At 38.2% G+C, this 20,841-nt stretch overlaps 3 protein-coding genes across 3 annotated transcripts in view; all 3 read right to left on the reverse strand.

Moving 5' to 3' along the window:
* Positions 1-2,035: 2,035 nt before the first annotated feature.
* Positions 2,036-3,487, reverse strand: LOC128559275 (uncharacterized). The gene has a single exon (XM_053550547.1). The coding sequence runs from the start codon at positions 3,485-3,487 to the stop codon at positions 2,036-2,038; it is 1,452 nt and encodes a 483-aa protein (XP_053406522.1).
* An 8-nt stretch (positions 3,488-3,495) lies between these two features.
* LOC128559276 (uncharacterized) lies at positions 3,496-4,284 on the reverse strand. Its single transcript, XM_053550548.1, has one exon. It carries the CDS (start codon positions 4,282-4,284, stop codon positions 3,496-3,498), a length of 789 nt encoding a protein of 262 aa, XP_053406523.1.
* A 2,469-nt stretch (positions 4,285-6,753) lies between these two features.
* Positions 6,754-20,841, reverse strand: part of LOC123527561 (uncharacterized) — a 32,661-nt gene continuing 18,573 nt past the window's right edge. Inside the window, exon 4 of the mRNA XM_053550549.1 lies at positions 6,754-11,527. Coding sequence (XP_053406524.1) covers positions 8,910-11,527 — 2,618 coding nt within the window. The 3' untranslated portion in view covers positions 6,754-8,909. The remainder of the gene's footprint in view (positions 11,528-20,841) is intronic.

A 20,841-nucleotide genomic window follows, 5' to 3' on the forward strand; every position in this document is an offset into this window, starting at 1 on the left:
AAAATAAACCTTTTGTGTATGGAGTATATTGAAATTTACTATAATGACAGAACTTCACTTAAACTGGTGTTAAGGGGTGTGGGAGTGCTGCACATCTAATTTTCTCTGTTGAACTGACTCAGTCAAACCGAGTCTTTGGTTGCGTTCTATGCTTCCAAAAGGTCTTTTCCTAGATTTGTTTTTGTATATCTCAATGTTGCGTTTCGTCCGTCGCGAGCATTAAATACTAAACACATTATAAATCACCATATACATAACAAAGATCGCACTAAAATGAGTTTTTATACCCGGAATGGCTGATAAAATATTTTCATAATTTGGAGGAGACCAATATAAAACTTTTGCTCTTGGCCAGTTGTTTCCATTAATACTGGTTCATAACATGTCTATGAAAGAAACCTCAGAAAGATCATACCATCTATTATATGGAATTTACTTTACAATTTTTGAAAACTGTTTTATATGGTTTCCAATTCCGGATAGATTTTATTTTTTTTAATATAGCGTAGCTTTTGGCTATCACACTATAAATAATGAAGCTGTATTACATACCAAAAATACAAACACTCTTATTGTTATGATATTGTTGAAAATACAATGGAAATTGTTTTTAAAATTTATTCATAATAATGAAATTTTTGCTCTAGTTGACATTGTATTCTAACACATTGTAAAGAGAGAACATGATAGAAAGGTAATCATCTGAGCTAGCAGAGACTCGGGTAAACTTCATCTCGATAAGCTGTCACAAATATTGTCAGTACTGTCGTGGAGACATTAAATGAAGACAAAAGTGTTGTCCGTTTTACGTTGACTGTTTACTTCATAGACCGGAAGAACAACAAGTGACGTCCAGGACGTCATAACATACAACAAAAGAGCGCGTTACGTAGACGTGACGCCAAGAATGGCGCGTCGTTAAATATACATGTTACTTAACGTGACACTCCGGGGGCCACGATGCTGATTTTTAAACATAAAACATGTTATTTAGAGTATTTACAAACAAACATATAAAACATAGTAAATCACTTTCTCTGAGAAATAACAGTCTTTGCTTATTCCAGAATATGTTATATCACTTAGAACTGCGGATAATGGTTAACCTAGAAAGTCAGTTAAACTTCTGCATAATCACATATTTTTGAACAAGTGTTACTGTCACTTTAACTTAAAACACGATCTCATATCACATTACGCGTATTACAGTTTGTCTGATCTCTTAGATATTCATTATTACAATCACTAAGTAAGTTCTGTGTAATAGTCACTGGTAAGGTAACTGTTCTATAAGGAAGCACGCACATCTGGTTACTTCAGCTCGAGTGGATACAGTTTTGATATGGGTCGGGTAGTTACACCTCGTCTTGATCTAACACGGGCTGCTCGAATAAGTCCATCATTTCCAACGATAACGTCTTCAATCACGCCAAGGGACCAGCGATTTCTTGGTAAGCTGGTGTCATGTATCTGCACGACGTCACCAATCGTAACAGCATCTCCATGGTTACCTGATGTTCTGTGAAACTCTCGCAAAGATGTGAGGTATTCGTGCTTCCATCTCGACCAGAAGTGTTCAAGTGTTGCAGACTTAAATCTATAAAGTTTGTCTGCAGAATCATGGGATAGGTCGTCTGCTGGGACTCCGTGTCGTCTGGATAAACAGGGGAGGTAACTCTTCTTCCATACAGTAGATGGGAAGGGGTAAGGGGTTCCTCATCCAAGGGGTCTGCAGATGTGTGTGTGAGTGGGCGGTCGTTTACGATACATTCTACTTCTGCTGTAATTGTTTGAAGAACTTCCATGCTAACCAATGACTTTCCAAGTACTTTTCTGATACAGGTCTTTGTTATACCAATAAGCCTCTCCCACCACCCTCCGTACCATGGCGCGTGCTGGGGAATAAATGACCATGTTATACCATGTGTTCCAAGGACCTTTTCCTTCAGGATTTTGGCGGTGGCGATGTACGTCAGGGCGTTGTCCGACATAATGACCTTGGGTATTGCTTTTCTGCTGAAGAAACGTCGTAGAGCTAAAATAATGATTCCACAGTCATGTTCGGTACTATTTCTAGATGGACAGCTCGCGTATTGGCACATGTGAAAAGGCAAATGTATGCTTTCTGTAGTTCTCCTCTCGATGCCTTTACTGTTAAAGCTCCGGTAAAGTCTATGCCGGTTACTGTGAATGGTGGCGCAACCTTCAATCTGTTGCTAGGTAACGGTGGGGGGTCAGGTACCCGATATGCTCTTCCTGTGACCTTACGACACGTAACACACGAGCGGACTATTTTCTGAACACGCTGGCGAATGCTAGGAATCCAAAATATTTGGCGAAGATAGGTGACTGTGCTCTCAGTACCGGAATGCATATGTGTAACGTGTGCGTCCAAAATAATAAGCTTTGTAAGGTTGTCTTTGGAAGGAAGTAGGTAGGGAAATCTCGTGCTGTGTAATAACGGTGCGTTAGATAATCTGCCGCCACAACGTATTAATTTGTCGTCATCAAGAAACAAATCAAGCTGTCTCACTAGGTTGGGTCTTTTCAACTGGATGTTTCTATTCTGGTAGATGTACTCTATCACGTCCGGAAAATGACGGGACTGTACGTACTTTATCAGATGCTTGGCTGCTGCGTTGATCTCGTGCGACTCTAGAGGTCCGTAGACCTTCTCAATATTTCTGCAGTTGTTCACAAATCTTAGAACATATGCTGTAACACGTATCAGCTTACGGTATGTGTCGAATCTATTGATGTCTATAACATCTAAAATGCCGGGATCGGGTGTAATTTCTCGCGATGTAGTCATACAGGCGGAATAGTTGGTATCTTCGTGTTCACTGTTGGTGTGCGTACTCAGCATTAATTCATATCCGGGAAATGTTGTCTCGTCGTTCAGCCAGCTAGGACCATGCATCCATAATATGTTGTCGTGAAATTTCTCATAGGTAAGTCCTCTCGACAGAAGGTCTGCTGGGTTTGAATCGGTTGGGCAATAGTGCCACATGAAGCCGTCTGTCAACTCATGTATTTCTGTTACACGTCTGGCTATGAATTGTGGCTGTGGTTTGGTTGTAGAAATCCACTTCAGCACGATCTGGCTGTCGCTCCATAAGTATACTTTATCACAATGTATGGTGGATGTTATGTGTTGACTAAGTTTAGCGCCTATAAGTGCTGCACACAGTTCAAGTTTCGGCACGGTAAGTTGTTTAATGGGAGTTACTTTGTTCTTCGCCATCACGAGAGTACTGTGACAACCGGACACAAGGTATGCGCATGAGCCATAAGCTTTTGTGCTGGCATCGCAGAAGACGTGAAGAGTTACTTCCCTTGGTGTTGTGCCTTGGAAGTATCGTCTGCTAAACTTGGTTTCGGTAGCTTTCGCGGTATCTTCTCTGATCTTACACCACTCTGTAATGATGTCATCTGGCAACGGTTCGTCCCACTCAAATTTACGTTTCCACAGCGACTGTATCAACATCTTGCCTGTCACGGTGATCGGGCTAAGTAATCCAAGTGGATCATAAATGGAGGGAAAATTCTTGAAGGATCACACGTTTCGTCAGAACACAGATATTCGACGCTGCCCTTTAGTCTTTGTGGAAATGATAGTTCGTCTGTTGAAGAATCCCAGCGCATGCCCAGTACCTTTGTATTTCTGTCCTTATCGCTCACACCATCGGATTTGATTTTCTCACGCAGAGCTGGGTTGTTTGAGCTCCATGATCTCAAATTAAAGGATGCTTTCTGGAACAGTTGTCTGCTGTTAGTGTAGAAATCTAGCAGTGTAGACTCGTCTGGTACGCTGGTAAGTATGTTATCGACGTATAATCCTTGTTGAATACGTTCTGTATCGTCGCATCTGTGTAAGGCAAGGTGTTTTGTTATTGTAGCGTTTAATATAAACGGCGAGCACGTAGCTCCAAAGAGCACTGACTTGAAGCGATATATCTGTAGTGGACTGTCTGGGTTGTTCGGATCTGATAACCAAAAGAACCTAGTGACGTCACGGTCGTCTGGATGTAGACCGATGTTCAAAAACGCCTTCTCGATATCTGTGGATACTGCAAATTCGTGGTATCGGAAGCGTAGTAATATAGCTGTTAGGTCGTTAAGGATGGGTGGGGTATTCATCAAGCACTCATTTAAGGTGGGGGAATCTCGTGTTGACTTGCAGCTGCAGTCGTATACAATACGTATGGGTGTGGTCGCCGAGTCTTTCTTTACGGGATGGTGGGGGAATATAATGAACTTTGGTATTCTCGCTTGATTTAACATCTGTAATCTTTTCTATGAAGCCTCTCTTCTCCTGTTCACTTAAAATCTCTCCATACTTCTGAAGTAGTTCTGGTTCTTTTCTAAGGCGGTTTTACTACACTAACAGTTCTTCGTCGGCTTATCAGCTCATTACTTGGCAAAATGGATGATTTTCTTTCCAGGGTAATTTTGCAATGTACTTTCCATTCTCATACGAAATGCCTGTGTTCTGGTACTGTTTGGTATATTCTTCATAGCCTTGGTGTACCGACTTCTGTTCTACTCCTAATGATTCTACTTCCCAAAATCTCTCTAGATTGACTTCTTCCTGCACGTGCATAGTCATAACGTTCAACATAGACACGGGAAATTGGGATGGCTGTATCTGATTTTCGGTACTCAAAGGCCCGGACAAAAGATAGCCGATTCTCGATTGTATAGCTGTAGGCCCGTCTCCTCTAATGATAGTATCTTGCACTATGTCCCAGTAATGGTCAGCGCCCACTAATATCTCGATCTCGAAGTTATCTTCTTCTGACATGGGATGAGCAAGTTTGAGTCCTTTCAGGTACGGAAGATGACCAACGTGTTTCTGGTACGTTTTTAGCGGCACGGAAATTTCAGGTACTATCAGCACTTTGATTGGGATGTTAAATTCTGGAGTTTGTAAATAGACGGTGGCTGTATCTAGGTGTCGTATGCGTCTCTCTGTGTCTCCAAATCCTGATAAGCATAGCGCTTCACTGCCGGTTGGCTGTAGCTGCAGTTTCTGTGCTAGACGTTCAGTGATAAACGAACCTGGGAACCTTCATCAAACAGGATGTTCGCGGTTGTGGATGTGCAAGATGATGTAACCATGGAAACGGCTGTCTTCAGTAAAACGGGTCCTAGTGCGAAATTATGGGCTGAGTGAAGCACGGATGACTGGGTTTCCTTCGCGTCATGTGTTTTAGGGGGTTCATCTGTAGATTTTTTTCTTGATTCTTCCTCACATATGCTAGTATGGTGTCGGCGCGAACATATCATGCAATTGAATTTAGATCTACACTCGCTAACCTTGTGACTGCGTAGACAGTTAAAACATAACTGCTTTTCTTTTACAATATTGAGTCTCTGTTCGCGATCTTTAATTTTCACACAGTTTGTACTTGAGTGCTCTCCCTTACAATATACACAGGTTGGTACTTGAACGCTTTTAGGTTTCACACTTGGTCTGGTTGGTCTATGAATATTTTTTCTCTCCGTCTTTCGCGTGTCCGATTTCGTCAGGAAGGTTGCTGTAGCAATGAGTTCTTGCCGGTATTCAATGCACTTCCGGCGTCCATAATATTAATTTCATTTATGAGACACTTCATTAATTCATTCAAACACCAAGATAATGTTCCGTGCGCACGTGTAATGTTTGTTCTGACTTCCGGTGGTAATTTCTGAAGGATGATGGGAGTGAGAAGAGATCCATATGTGCTCTCACACTGGTTAAGTGAATCAAGTCCCCGTATGTATGTTTCTGTAGTATCGTAGAACTTTCTCAGACTGGTAACGGTGTTCAGGGGAGCGGGAACCTCAAGTAAAGCTTTCATGTAGGTCTGTATGATTCGGTCTTTATGTCCATACCTTTCGTGTAATAACGACACTGCCTTGTCATAGTTAGCATTAGTTAACGCAAAACCTGCAATTGTTTGTCCAGCTTCTCCCCTCAGAGACGACTTCAGGTAGTTGAATTTTTGTACACCACTGAGTGAAGGGTTCGTGTGAATAGCCGACTCGTATGAGTCCCAGAATGACTGCCAGTCAAGAATGTTGCCATCGAACCGCGGTAGATCTAGCTTCGGTAGTCTATGGTATACAGAGCTGTGGGTGTGGTTAAAGTTAGGCTCTCTTTGGGAAGAATTATCGTGGATAACATTCTCATCGTTAGTTTGTGATGATTCGCCGTAAACAGACACACGGAAAGCCTGAGAATTAACATTCAAATTAGAAAATGTTACCTTTTTGAAACTTGCTACTTTCTGTATCTTTGTCTGTAAATTATAGATGTACTCATTATGATCCAGTATCTCCGTCTCGATTTGTTCCCCGTCATCTTCTGGAATGAAATCTATGATTTTCTCATGGATCTCGGTGATCGTCTGCTTTTTCTGTCTCAGGGAATCTTCTATCGTCTGCAACTCTTCCAAATCACCTGCTTCTTGCTGAATCATCTCGAATTTTGACAAAAGTCGTGTAACTGCACCCTTGTGCCCCTTCTGGATTGATCGTAGTTTAGTTGCCATTGCTAATGTTTTTCGTCACGGCACCAAAATGTCGTGGAGACATTAAATGAAGACAAAAGTGTTGTCCGTTTTACGTTGACTGTTTACTTCATAGACCGGAAGAACAACAAGTGACGTCCAGGACGTCATAACATACAACAAAAGAGCGCGTTACGTAGACGTGACGCCAAGAATGGCGCGTCGTTAAATATACATGTTACTTAACGTGACAAGTACAGAACGCTTTTTTCTCTTAATAATACAAATAGCTGCCTTCGTCGGTGCATGTCTCTATATTATTATAAATATGCACTTTTCGCCAGACAGGATGAAATTTACATAATTACATGAATGAATTTCGAAATTATGAAAATTTCTGCGACTTACACATGCTTGACATATTGATAACTTAGCTTACATTTTCCTAAAGTATTGATTTGTTTTTGGATAGTCTAAAGTTATATAACCTAAATTAATACAATATAATATTAAAAGATGTTACAGAATGTAGGCAAATGACTAAAAGCACACAATTTAAAAAAAAACAACACTTCATACATTAGATAGGTGTATGGAAACTGCATCAAATAAAATAGTTGGAGTATCACTTTCTGAAAAGAGTCAATTGAGCCGAAAACAATAGATCCAGGGAAATATTTGTAAGAAATGAAGACAACTCTGCTAAATCTTTATTGTAGGCTTAGGTGACTATATGTCTATTATATCCTGCAAACCATGCGCGCATGAAAAAAGCATGCATAATTACCACAATGGTCAGTATTATTAACAAAAATTATGCAAAGATAAAATCAAGAAATGTAAGAAATGCTGTGGGGAAAGTGTAACTTATTTTGTAGTAAAATATATCAACAGACATATTTTAAAGTTAAACCTATAAAATTTCTCAAGGTAAAATTTGTTGAGAAAGTGACTTCTGGAAATAGAACAATCCCTTTTGCCTATAAATATATGCGTTCAAAGTATGGAAAAATATCTAGAAATATAAGAACATTTAAGAAAAAAATCAGGACTGTTAGATGCAGGACTCTATTATCCTATATAGTATTTAGAGATTACTTTCAATTGTACGATACAACACGGACAGGACTAGGACTGACGAAAGGTGTTATCTCAACAATTCACTTATAAATAGGATATTTCCTTGTGTAGAGACGGTTTAGGGTAAGTCTCTATGATGAATGATTAGATAAGTCTCTCCTGAAAATTATTTTATACCTGTAATTTATTATACATAATGGCGTTTTAAAACGTTTTTGCTATCAATTTTTTGTTCCTTAAAACTTATATTTTGATAGCAATAAGAACGTCAGCATTATGCTTATCAAAAATTGTTTAACAGACACAGTTTCCAGCGTCTAATTAAATACGTCGATAGAGTTAACTAGGTTTTGCTAAACATGTTTAAAAAGATAATATTGTTCTTTTTTCCATTTTGCTGTCTCTACATTTCCGCTGTGTAATTATTGCAATTCTACGTATCCTGAAACAGATCTTTAGCTAAGTCATATACTCTTCTACATGAAATATCTTTTATCTCGGATTTTGTGACAGTAATGGCACTTTTGTCTGAGACGTTTTAAAAACCGGTATTGTAATGAAAATAAAATGTATTATAAAAAAAATATAGAAAAAATGTATGATGGGCCATTTGAAACAAACAAGGTCTTTTGCAAGCTCCTGAACTTCTTTAGCTGAGGCCAGGTGCTGTTGAGGTTCATTGGTCTTTTACAGTTTCATGGCCCTCTGTGACAAACGATAGAAAGTAACTCAGATGATTCACACTTTCACTTGTTTTTTTCTTCACATTTCTGCGACCGAACATTTTTTTAATTTGTGTTAACGTCTCTTTGTCAATGACATCAAGAAATATGAAGTATGATAATTTTCATGTTATCTAGTATATAGTTTGTAGTTGAAAGTTTTCTTATTAATTATACTTGATGATTTCTGAGACCTGTGAAAGTAAGACTAATATTTTAACATACTTGCACTTTGTTACATTTGGCAATGCAATATTATGTTTTGTTATCATTTCTTTTGTTGCTTGTAATTTTTATTAATAGTGCATATTGATATTCTTAGAATTTACCAGATTCTATGATGAACTGATCAGGTAAATTAGTTATTTCCTCATCTGACCACAGAACAGTGTCTTCCATTTACTGTGATAAGTCTGCAATGCTATCTTCAACATCATTAACATTGGAATCCTCACCGCCACCTGTCACTCTAACTCTGTACAAATGTATACATGCCATTATGTCATATGTCACTGTATAATGTATTCATGTTAAATATATATTTAATGAATAATGTTGATAAACTATTTACAAAAGTTATCAATACGAGTTCATTGAGTAACTTAATGTAGATCTACTCGACTTTCATCTTCAGTTGTTTGAAACAAAACCCGTACTTGTTGAACTGATTGATTCCATCAAACGTGACTACGAAATTCTGCGATGATTTTATATATTTTTTAACGTCTGCAAATTCTGTTTCCGGTGTTATATGACAATCCCACATTTGTACTGTCACTGACTGTGGAAGATTCTCTACTACTTTAACTAGCTTACGTAATGATGGACCGGACATTGATACTGACCACAAGTAAACATCTTCAATATCTACCATTTCAGGTGACAGCGACAGTGACCTTTCACATAGGTTGATATCCACCAACCTAACGTGTTTCACTTGAACTAACAATGGTAATGTATGCAGCATTGTTTCAATGTCACCGGAAGATTCTAGATAACTACACCTTAATGTGCGTAGTTTACTGGCTGCTGGCAACCCTTTCATGTATGACGTCATCAGACCGGGTTGAGATAAACGTCCTACATGACAATCCTCTAACGACGATACATTCACTTTTAATTGTGACACAGGTATTCTGTCCAATCCTAACGCCCTTAGATCTGAATGCTGGGAAAAGTCCAAATTACTTTTTCCGCAGGAAAGACCGTGTGTGACACAGTGTAAGCTGTTCAATCTAATCTCCGTCATTGATTTTCTGTTTATAATATAATTCAAAAACTCCTTCAGCACATCGTGCTCCATCTCGAAATAATTGATATAAATTGCTCGTAACTGAGAAATATTCTGAAATGTTTTAGACAGTTCACTTGAACAAGAAATACATTTGCCTATAAAGTTATTGCCTTCCCATGTACCAGATATAACAGTTACACATTCCATCGATCTGCTTGTCAACAACCGAATAATTTCCGCTTCTTTACACTCGCCTAGGTAGAATATTTTCTTGGTGTTGACAAGGTCATCAAGCTCACACTTATCGATAAGCTCACGTAAACTATGAACACCTGTTCTGATTAGTACTGACTGCATATTAATCTTATTGTGTTTTGCCAGCAATTTTAAATCCAAGAAATGATTTTCTTTCTTATAGTCATAGTCGATGATAAAATCCTGGAAACAAAGGGAAGTATTGTCCGTGTTTTCGTTTAAACAAGAAATGTACATGTTTTGTATGTCTCTCAGAGGATTTACGTACTTGTAATCGTAACGTGTCATAGATCTGTATGTTCTCGTTATTTGATCCTCATTGATCACAGACATTAACTCGTGCGATATTGAGGACATGACTTTTGCATTCATTCCGCTTATGAAAACAATCACTGTCGACATATCAAGAATATTTTGTACGCTCTTGAATCTTTGTAACACGATTGTTTTGACATCCTCTTCATTTTGGCAGCTAATGTGCATTGCACATAAACATTCCTGCACTGTTTTGTGGGAAAACGAAACTTTAGAACTGTGTTTGGTTAATTTTTCTTGTTTACTTTGTGTTAATATTCCTGAGAGAAGACATAATTTCAAATCATCTTTGTTTAAATAACTTTCAGTGACCGATTGACTAAATACCAGCGTGCTTTCACGTTTTTCACTGAATAATGTTTCAAATGCTAATTGTCCTAAAGCTTTCAGAAGTGTGTAATATTTCTTACAATGTACATGTTCACTGAAACACTGTAGGATATCACTTTTGGATGGTTCGCGCGTCTGTTGCATGACTGGATATTTTTTAAAAGTTCGTTTCAGGAGCAGTTCAACTATTTGACAGTATAACTCACATTTAGAACTTCCTAGATCTATTTCATCGCACCATAAACACAGAAGATACATCAGTAAAAGTGGACTTGTTTCCAAATCCGAAATACCTTTATTTTCGATAGCAGAATCAAATTTATTAATATGTTCGTCTACAGTTTGGGGTTTGTCGCACAATAGTGAAATCACACTCTTCTTTAATTCATAGGTTGACTCTTTGTTAAGTCCAACAAGTTCCAACTTTTGTTCCATTTGACTTGAACTGAGACTGATAACACTCAACTTCCACGGTCTAGTTGTTGTGAGGATTGTACATTCCCTAGCTTTCCTGTGTGGAATGTCACTTGGTCCTAGCTTACAGGTGGACGGTGGGTGTATCCACTCGTCCAAACCGTCCATAATCACTAAGCCTTTTCCCTGAGACAGCATAGTTTCTATATCGCTTAAAGTTACAGAAGTGTTTGCCAGCCGTGGAATAATTTGTTTTACGATCATCTCATCTATGTCACATTCCTCAGAACAATCACGTAATGACAACAAGAACACAAATTCAAACTCTGACATTGCCTGTATATCTTCCTCCTTAAAGAATGTTTGATCACTTTCGATACGCTTTTTGGCTTGACACCACGTCAAAACGAGTCGCTTACTAAATGCAGTTTTTCCAAACCCAGCTTCTGCAGTAAGGTAAATTTCACGACACGTTTTGTTTTTCTTGTAGAACACATCACGTAGGGAGGTGATCTTTGATTTAAATTCATTGCTACCTCCAAACGACCTCTGTTTTTCCACTGAATTCATTTCTGGCATGACGTAAAACTCAAGTAGAGGCGTGTCTTCTTCTTCAACCAAAGGTGATAGAGGCAGGATATGGCATTGTTGCCTGTATAAAACTATCAAATCTTCTTTCAGGTCTGAAATATTAACAAACATCGTTCAAAATACATGTACGTGTTACAAATTATTTCATTCTCTTTACGGCAGTTTTTCTTTCTAGAGCAGCACATTTAAAGTTGGGTTTAACGTCGCACCGTCACTTTTATAGGTCATGTGGCGAATTTCCAGCTGTGATGGCGGAGGAAGACCCCAGGTGCCCCTCCATGCATTATTTCATCACTAGCGGGCGCCTGGGTAGAACAACCGACCTTCCGTAAACCAGCTGGATAGCTTCCTCACTGAAGAATTCAACGCACCGAGTGAGGCTCGAACCCACATCGGTGAGGGGCAAGTGATTTAAAGTCAGTGACCTTAACCACTCGGCCACGGAGGCCCCCAACATTTAAAGGGGGAAAGAAAAGTATTGTTATTTTTTCTTTGGTTTTGTTGTTGTTGTATTTTTTCGGAGACCGGGGGTTGGGGGGGGGGGGGGGTTAACGCTGTTTTTACACCGTTTTTCAGTTGTGTAAATGCGGAAAGTTAACCTAACTAATGTTTCTGGATTCTGTTAACTGTTGTTAAATAGGTCAGAAAGTATGTTAGCATTGGCATATGATTACTAGACACACCATTCAACATCTGTCAAGTTGATATATTGTTGATGCACTTTTGTAATATTTTATTACATCAAACCATCACAATTTATACGATTTGTCAATATGTCAAAAAATGCATATAACTAATGTAAGGATATGGCTACATACTGTTTTAGATTTTTCGTGTATCAAACAAAAAAGTACTAGGACAGTACGAGTGTGGGCCCGGAGTCCGAGGCAGAGACCTAGGATCTCGCAGATATTAAAATGTTGAAAGACAATGTAGAATATTAAGTTAGGTTTTGGAAGAAAAGCTTGTTAAGATAAGACTTAAGTTAGGTTTTAGAAGTAACAATGCAGTCTGAAAGACAGCTAAATCCCCCGCCACTGCTATGGATAGAGAAAGGGTAAACCTTTGATTTTAGCTGTGACCTTGACCTTGAACTGACATGGCTGACTCATGAATTCTGCACAACGTGTTGATGAGGTGATCATTTGACCCAAGTTTCATGAAAATCCTTCAAGGGGTTTAGGAGATACAGAGCTGAAACCTTTGACCTTCAGTTGTGACCTTGACCTTGAGTTGACATGGCTGACTCATGAGTTCTTGATGAGGTGATCATTTGACCCAAGTTTGATCAAAATACTTCAAGCGGTTTAGGAGATACAGCGTGGACACAAAATGGAAGGCTCAAACCTTCGACCCGTAGTTGTGACCTTGACCTTGAGCTAGCATGGTTGACTCATAATTTCTGCACATCGTTTTGATGAGGTAATCATTTTACCCAAGTTATAAAATTCTTTCAAGGAGTTTAGCGGACACGAAATGGAAGGCTCAAACCTTTGACCTTCAGTTGTGACCTTAACCTTGAGCCGACATGGCTGACTCATAAGTTCTGCACATCGCCTTGATGAGGTGATCGTTTGATCCAAGTTTGATGAAAATCCTTCAAGGAGTTTAGGAGATATAGAGCGGACACAAAATGGAAGGCTCAAACCTTTGACCCTAAGTTGTGACCTTGACCTTGAGCCGGCATGACTTACTCATGGGTTCTGCACATCGTCTTGATGAGGTGATTATTTGACCCAAGTTTGATAAAATTCTTTCAAGGGGTTTATGAGATATAGAGCGGACACAAAATGGAAGGCTCAAACCTTTGACCTTGAGTTGTGACCTTGACCTTGAGCCGACAAGGCTGACTCATGGGTTCTACACATCGTCTTGATGAGTTGATCATTTGACCCAAGTTTCATGAAAATCCTTCAAGGAGTTTAGAAGATATAGAGCGGACACAAAATGGAAGGCTCAAAACTTTTGACACTAAGTTGTGACCTTGACCTTGAGTCGGCATGGCTGACTCATGGGTTCTGCAAATTGTCTTGATGAAGTGATCATTTGACCCAAGTGTTATAAAATACCTTCAAGGGGTTTATGAGATATAGAGCGGACACAAAATGGCAGGCTCAAGCCTTTGACCTTGAGTTGTGACCTTGACCTTGAACCGACAAGGCTGACTCATGGGTTCTGCACATCGTCTTGATGAGGTGATCATTTGACCCAAGTTTCATGAAAATCCTTCAAGGGGTTTAGGAGATATGGACCGGACACGATTTTGTTACGGACGGAAGGATGGACGCAGACCATTCCTATAATCCCTCCGCCACGGCGGGGGATTAAAAATTGTTAAGATAAGACTTAAATAGTTACAAAATGGTTTATGAAAGTTATGTTCAAAATGCTCTATCGTGTAAATAAACGTCAAAAACGGTCAGACTTGTGTTGTGCTAGTTACATTACACATGTTTCAACTGCTCCAGCTGTCTTTGCTAACTCTGTATACTGCCATGTTTCTACTCCTAATAACGTGGTGTGTGTGTAGGAGTGGTATCTCCTCCGAATACTGATAAGACTTTTTGAAAGAAGAAACATGAATGTAGCTTTTTCCATGCAATTTAATCCTTATTAATAAAGTTGTCATCATACACTTCTACCCACTTTCACTTCAATTTTATTGTAGTTTTAGCATTTTTATAGTTTTCATTTATTAGAATGTGTAGACAGGTGCCTAAAGTACATTTAGGGAGCTATGCCAATGGAAAGGCATGTCTCTCCTTGTCAAAAAGAGAAATGACAACCAGAACCAAATATCACTGTTTATAGCGACAAATATATATTTCGTCTTCCACGCACCTTGCAATAGTATCATAAAAGTCGTAAACAAGTCTGTTTCTTAAGGTTAGAAGGTAGTAAATATTTCGAACAAATAACATCTTTTTGTCAGCTTTACCAGCCTTTCGCAAATTAAAAGACTGCCATTTTCTTGACTGTCGGTCTACAGGCAATCACAAAATACCCCAAAACATTGGGTTTAGCAATGAATACATGTCACGTGACTGAGACACGTGTTAAATATGCTAGTATGTTGATTACTTGATTCAAATACCCTTCTGAACGGACTGTTTATAAAGAAATGCAGGGATGGGTTAAGAGATTACGTATAAATAACAGATGAACTACAACAGTCACTACAATCAAGTGTAATTGAATCCATAAGAACTAGTAAACGGCATTTTCAAAACAGAATCTCTTGAGCCTCAGCTGAATATAGCGAACACTTATGCATACAACGACAATAAATGTAAATTAACGTAATATAAATTTCCAGCTATCAAAACTTAAAATATATTAAAATCGGTCAACCGTGTCGGAAGTGTATCCCTAAAGCAGGTTGTCTCTGCTATTTGCGCTTGGAATGAATTACACCAATCGCGAAAATGCACAAAAACGATCCGGAAAGGCCGCTCATCATTATTTTCACTTCTATCTTTCAACAAGACACCTGGAGATGTAAACCCCTTAGTCTTGATTTCCTTAGAGAAAAAAGTTACATTTACAACTGCTCGGGTCTATGGAATAATATGACTGAAAATGATATGTTAAAGTACATTAAAGCTCTGAAAGAAAACTTCTATAGCGGTGAAATATATACGTTTTTTTGCCTGGTTTATATTTTATGAATAGTAATTGTAAAATATTAGATAAAAAAATGAAACTGAAACAAATATTATCTGTTTGGAAAAGAAAGAAAAATCTATTACAGGTAGAAAAATTGGAAAGCTTCTTTGTGCGTGATATACCATGGAAAATTTTACACAACGTTATACAAAGCATAAGCTCAGTCTTATGCAATTATCAACCGAAATTTGTAATACATCCAAAGAACAAAGAGAAACTTTAGTGCACCTGGTGTGGTCTTTTTGCCAAAATAATGGACTCTTTTAAATATGAACCTGAACGAATTGTTTAAATATGTCAACATCTGTGATTCTGCTTTTAAATTCCCTGTTTGTTTTGGATATTATGATAACAGGCAAGTGAACAAATTCATTAATATAATTATATATGAAGCAAAATGAGAAATTTGGAAATATAGAAATAATTGTAAATTCAATAAGTCAATAAGAAGCTTTTTTATAAACAACTAGTTACAAAAATTAAAGAACAAATAAAATGGCATATACTGATAATGAAAAATTACAGTTATTAAAATCTATTGAGTCTATGTCGGATATATAAATAGACGTATAAGTTGTCACAATGTTGTGTATAATAAAATATTTATAAGCTTGAACAAAAACAAGAAAAAAGAAACTTCGTTAAATTTTACTTATCATTTCGTTTTCGAAAATGTTCTATTTCACTGGCGAAGTTACTATTGGGTTCAATATATCACTGAATATATCATTCATATGTTTGTATGAATTGGTTTTAATGTCTTCTTTTTATGGCTATTGTTTTGTAAATGTTCATACCATATAAAAATAAATGGGATTATCCCTATTGGGAGCCCGAAAAGAAAACACCAAAACAAGAACAATGTCCTTAGAGAATTCGAACTGACATTACTCTCAGTATGCTTGTATGGCTACCTGTTATTTCAGAAACTGATAAACGAAAACTGAATTTCCTTCAAAAGCTCTGTACAATGCATGCAACTATTCTTAAAAGAAAATTCTTTAAAATTATTATGCGACCTATATTACATGTAGGTGTCAAGTAACAATTTAAATGAATTGAATGTTTTTTCGGTCAAGAGCATACACTTATTGCATGGTTTGCCGCTCAAGACTACAAACTATTGACCGGCAAACCATTCAATAAGAATAAGTGCCTTATTTGACATCAGAAAAAAAAATCAGAATTTTATTTACATTTTGTATTTATTAGCATAAGTTGAATGTAGACCGGTTATATATTACAAACTGTGGACAGGCTATACATTACAGGAGTTATGCAGTAATTTTGACTATTGGCTGGCTAGGCATTCAATAAGTGATTTATTACGTGACATCAGTGATCATATTTAATATTTTGCTCCTTCAAGTTTTGACGAATGTCGATAATTTAATGCTAAACTATAGTCTGGTTAATAGTGCAAATTATAACCTGCAATTTATTGAAGAAATCCTGTAATTATCTTTTAAATGGAATTAGTTATATTAATTAGGGTTTTCGTATTTTGCTCCTTCAAGTTTTGACGTAAGTCCAATATTTGATGCTGAACTAAAGACCGATTAATAGCGCAAAGATTATGACCAGCAATTAAGATATCGCATGTCGGTTAATCCTGCGATGTCTTTGGCCAAAATAGACTATGATTTATGGCTAGGGTACATGGCTATTCGCAGTCTTCAAGTAATGTAGCGGTTAACAAAATCTTGGCAGGTGTTATGATTTTAATTATCGGCAATGCAGTCGACCTATTTGTCCATACAAACACACTCGCGTAACTTGTCAAGCTGTTAATCCTTCTAGGTACTGTTCCAATAGAAAGAAGTTCTTTGATGTTACCAGAAAACCAGTATGGGCCTTTGTTCCCCAAGGCCAGTGAGGTCACGTGTCACAGTTCAGTGGCCATGAATCATTCCAATCCGCAAACAGACTTAATGACCCTTGGAAAAACTCCAGTTAAAGTTGAAGTTCTTGAACAATTTACAAAAAGATATCCTAAAAAAGCTGACGCAAAACGTTTAGTAGATGGGTTTAGATTTGGGTTCAATTTATTTATTTATTTTGTTGGGTTTAACGTCGCATCAACACAATTACAATTACAGGTCATGTGGCGACTTTTCAGCTTTGATGGTGGAGGAAGACCCCAGGTGCCCCTCCGTGCAATATTTTATCACGAGCGGGCACCTGGGTAGAACCACCGACCTTCCGTAAGCCAGCTGGATGGTTTCCTCACATGAAGAATTCGACGCTCCGACTGAGGCGAGAACCAACATTGATGAGGGGCAAATGATTTGAAGTCAGTGACCTTAACCACTCGGCCACAGAGGCCCCAGATTTGGGTTCAAACTTCAGTATTCGGGACCTAGAGATTTTTCTGACGCAAAGAATCTAAAGTCTGCATATACAAATAAATTAGCTTTGCAGGAAATATATGTAAAAAATTAAGTTAGGACGCATTTCTATTCCACACCCTAATCCCTCTTTTTGTAATCTGAGAATTTCCTCGATAGGTGTGGTTCATAAGGCTGATGGCAGCTGGAGGTTAATAACTCACCTATCTTATCCGTCGGGACGCAGTATCAATGACGGAATCAATTATGACCTCTGTTCAGTAAACTGTACATGGTTTGACATAATGTCTGATATGATTTTTATAATCAGGGCAGGTCTGCACTTCTAGTTAAACGTGCCATAAATAAATTAAAATCTGCATTTCGCTTATTGCCAATGTAACCCACTGACCTTCACCTTCTTAGGATGAATTTGACAACATGTATTATTTCGATCAATGTTTACCCATGGGTCTGAGTCTATCCTGTGCATTATGGGAAAACTTTCCTACATTGATTAGTAACTGAGGTTACGGGTTTGGGAACATAAGATCATTATTTGGATGATTTTATTTTTCTTGGAAATTCTGGTTCTGATAAATGTCTGACATCGGTCAAGGCAATTGAGGACATATGTGTACAATTAGGTTTTCCTATAGCAGAGGAAATGTCTGTAGGGCCCGTTCCGGTTTTGATTTTCCCTTGATTTGAGCTTGATTTGGACCAAATGACAATTAGGATTCCGTCGAGTAAGAAACAAGAGCTTCTTGACTTAATCAGAAATTTACTGTGCAGATCAAAAGTAAAACTTAAGCAGTTGCAATCTCTGACAGGGAAATTGTGTTTTTTAGCAAAGCTATACGAGCAAGTACGGCATTTCTGCGGCGCTTCTATGAGGCCATGTCTGGGCTAGATACACCCCATCATCATAGTCGGGTCACGACGGACATGAAAGATGACTTACGCGTTTGGGTCTCCTTTTTGAATAACTTCAATGGGCTTGTTCACATTCCTGCTAATGTTTGGCAAGATAGCAAATGTTTTAAATCTGCACACTGACAGTGCAGGTGCCGCAGATTGTGGTGGTGCTTGTTATCTTGATGGGTGTTGGGCGTTTTTCCCATGGCCTATGTTGTGGTCAAAGTTACAAATACTTAGATGACATTTCTAGAAATGGTACCGGTAGTTTTAGCAATAACATTGTAGCGTTCCAGAATCGCTAACAGAAAGGTATTAATGTGGATTGACAATGAAGCATTGGTGAAAATGTGCTAAATAAGCAGTCTTGCAGATCAAAAGCAGTCATGCATCTGGTGCGTTATTTTTTGCTAAAATCAATGTCATTTAATATTGTGTTCAAAGCCAAACACTTTGCATCGAAAGCTAATGGCATTTGTGATTCTCTTTCTCGGAAACAGTGGTCAAGATTCGGAGAATTGGCGCCAAAAGCAAACAACGACCCGGAAGTTATTCCCAAAGCTTCAATACTTCTAAATGCTTCCATATTAGGGAATACTTCTTCAACAACCGTCTGGGTTTGAACCGCTTTAGCCAGTTCCGTTTAGAGTACGGGTTAAACAGTGACTGGCCATCCCAGCTTGAGCACGTTATGCAGTTTATAGCAATTTTATTCCTACATGGTTTATCGGCTTCTACTGCTAGAATGTATGTCGCATTTATAGGATTTCAATGTAAAATATCAAAAATGTTAGAGGGAATCAAAAGGTCTAAATAGAGGTCTGATTTTAGACTGCCAATTACGCCCAGTCTGCTCTCCATCATTTTGTTAAAACTTCCAGCTGTATGTACGAACGTATATGAAACAATTCTGTTTTCATCGGCATATTCCCTTGCATGTTTTTGGCTTTTTGAGAGTGGGTGAATTAACAACACCGAAGCGTCAAAATTTAAATAGCACGATATGCGTTAATGATATCAATTTGATACAAGAAAGTAAAACTTTGATAGTCTCTCTCAGATTTTCGAAAACAGATCAGGAGGGAAAGCGAACGATTGCAAATTTCTGCTCAAGGCGGTCACATATGCCCATTTAAAAATGTTAAATAATTCTTGTCTATGTAGCCGAAAATACATGGTCCATTTTTTGTACATTTTGATGGTAGCCCACTCACAAAGTACCAATTTTCGACAGTTCTTTCAAAAGCACTAGCATTTCAAGGTCTATCCCATATGTGTTTTAAATCCCATTCTTTTAGAATAGGTGCTGCTACTACCGCGGCAAGTAAGTTGGATGCAACTGTTAATATCTGATGGGCTATTGGTAGTAACCTAAGGGTGAATGGTCTTGGCGCGGTCTCGTATGTTTGTTTTGCTCGCTGGTGCCAAATAGGTATTTGTTTATTTGGCGTGGGCTCCAGGTCCGATGGCCATGTTGCGGCCAGCGAACTTCGGACGCATAACTTTACCTCTTGCATGTGATATAAGCCTCTGTTTCCCGGGGCCAAATAGACCATAGCTAACATTATTCAAATCTTCTATGGTCCGAACAATTGGAACTAATTGTTGCTATTGTTGTTTAAACAATGCCAATTTGGGGCGTTTTTGTGCAGTTGTGAGTTGCCGGAATACCCTATTATTGGCCTATGAAAAAGTAAAACATTGAAAATGCTGTCATCTTGTATACTTGCTACTTTAGTCTTTTGTGAGTTCCAAATAATGGGGACTATCTGATATGGATATTCCCATGTTATTTGGGCGATATCTCATTTGTTGGTTTTAAATAAATAAGTAGTATATGTCCGTTATGAAGACAAAGCAAATTTACTCCCCCCCCCCCCCCCCCCACTCCCCCCACCTCCCTTGACTTACTGGGATTACTGGGATATATGTACAAATTGTGTATGTACGAAATTTGCACCTGGGTCAATTTATCAGCTTAAGGGTAAATCATATTTCTTTCTTATCACTTCTGTAAGACACTAGAAGTATATATAGATTCTATTTACTATTTGAATTTTAGATACTGCCGCTCTTTCTCTTATATGATTTCAGAATGCATCCTTAAAAAAACAGAGATGAACTTCAGTATCGAGGTACGGCTGCAGCAGGACGGTAGAAATTCAAAACCTGAACATTCAAAAATCAGAAGAAATCCCGGCATGAACCTGTATGTTTAGCGGCCAGCGAAACTTCGGACGCATAACTTTACCTCTTGCATGTGATATAAGCCTCTGTTTCCCAGGGCCAAATATGGTCCGAACGATTGGAACTTATTGTTGCTGTTGTTGTTTAAACAATGCCAATTTGGGGCGTTATTGTGACTTTAAATAACTCATAATTGCCGGATACCCCAAGTGGTCGTTTGTAATGACTGAGTATCTCTCTCGAATGGCTGTTGAAAATTTAAAATTGTGAAAAGTGAAAAATATTGCTCTCGTTGAATGAATCTTGGG

This window comes from Mercenaria mercenaria, chromosome 9, assembly GCF_021730395.1.
Source record: "Mercenaria mercenaria strain notata chromosome 9, MADL_Memer_1, whole genome shotgun sequence".
NCBI lineage: Eukaryota > Metazoa > Mollusca > Bivalvia > Venerida > Veneridae > Mercenaria > Mercenaria mercenaria.

Excerpts from the sequence above, each read along its gene's own strand:
- LOC128559275 (XM_053550547.1), bottom strand. The coding sequence starts at position 3,487 with ATGTTGATACAGTCGCTGTGGAAACGTAAATTTGAGTGGGACGAACCG.
- LOC128559276 (XM_053550548.1), bottom strand. The coding sequence starts at position 4,284 with ATGTTAAATCAAGCGAGAATACCAAAGTTCATTATATTCCCCCACCAT.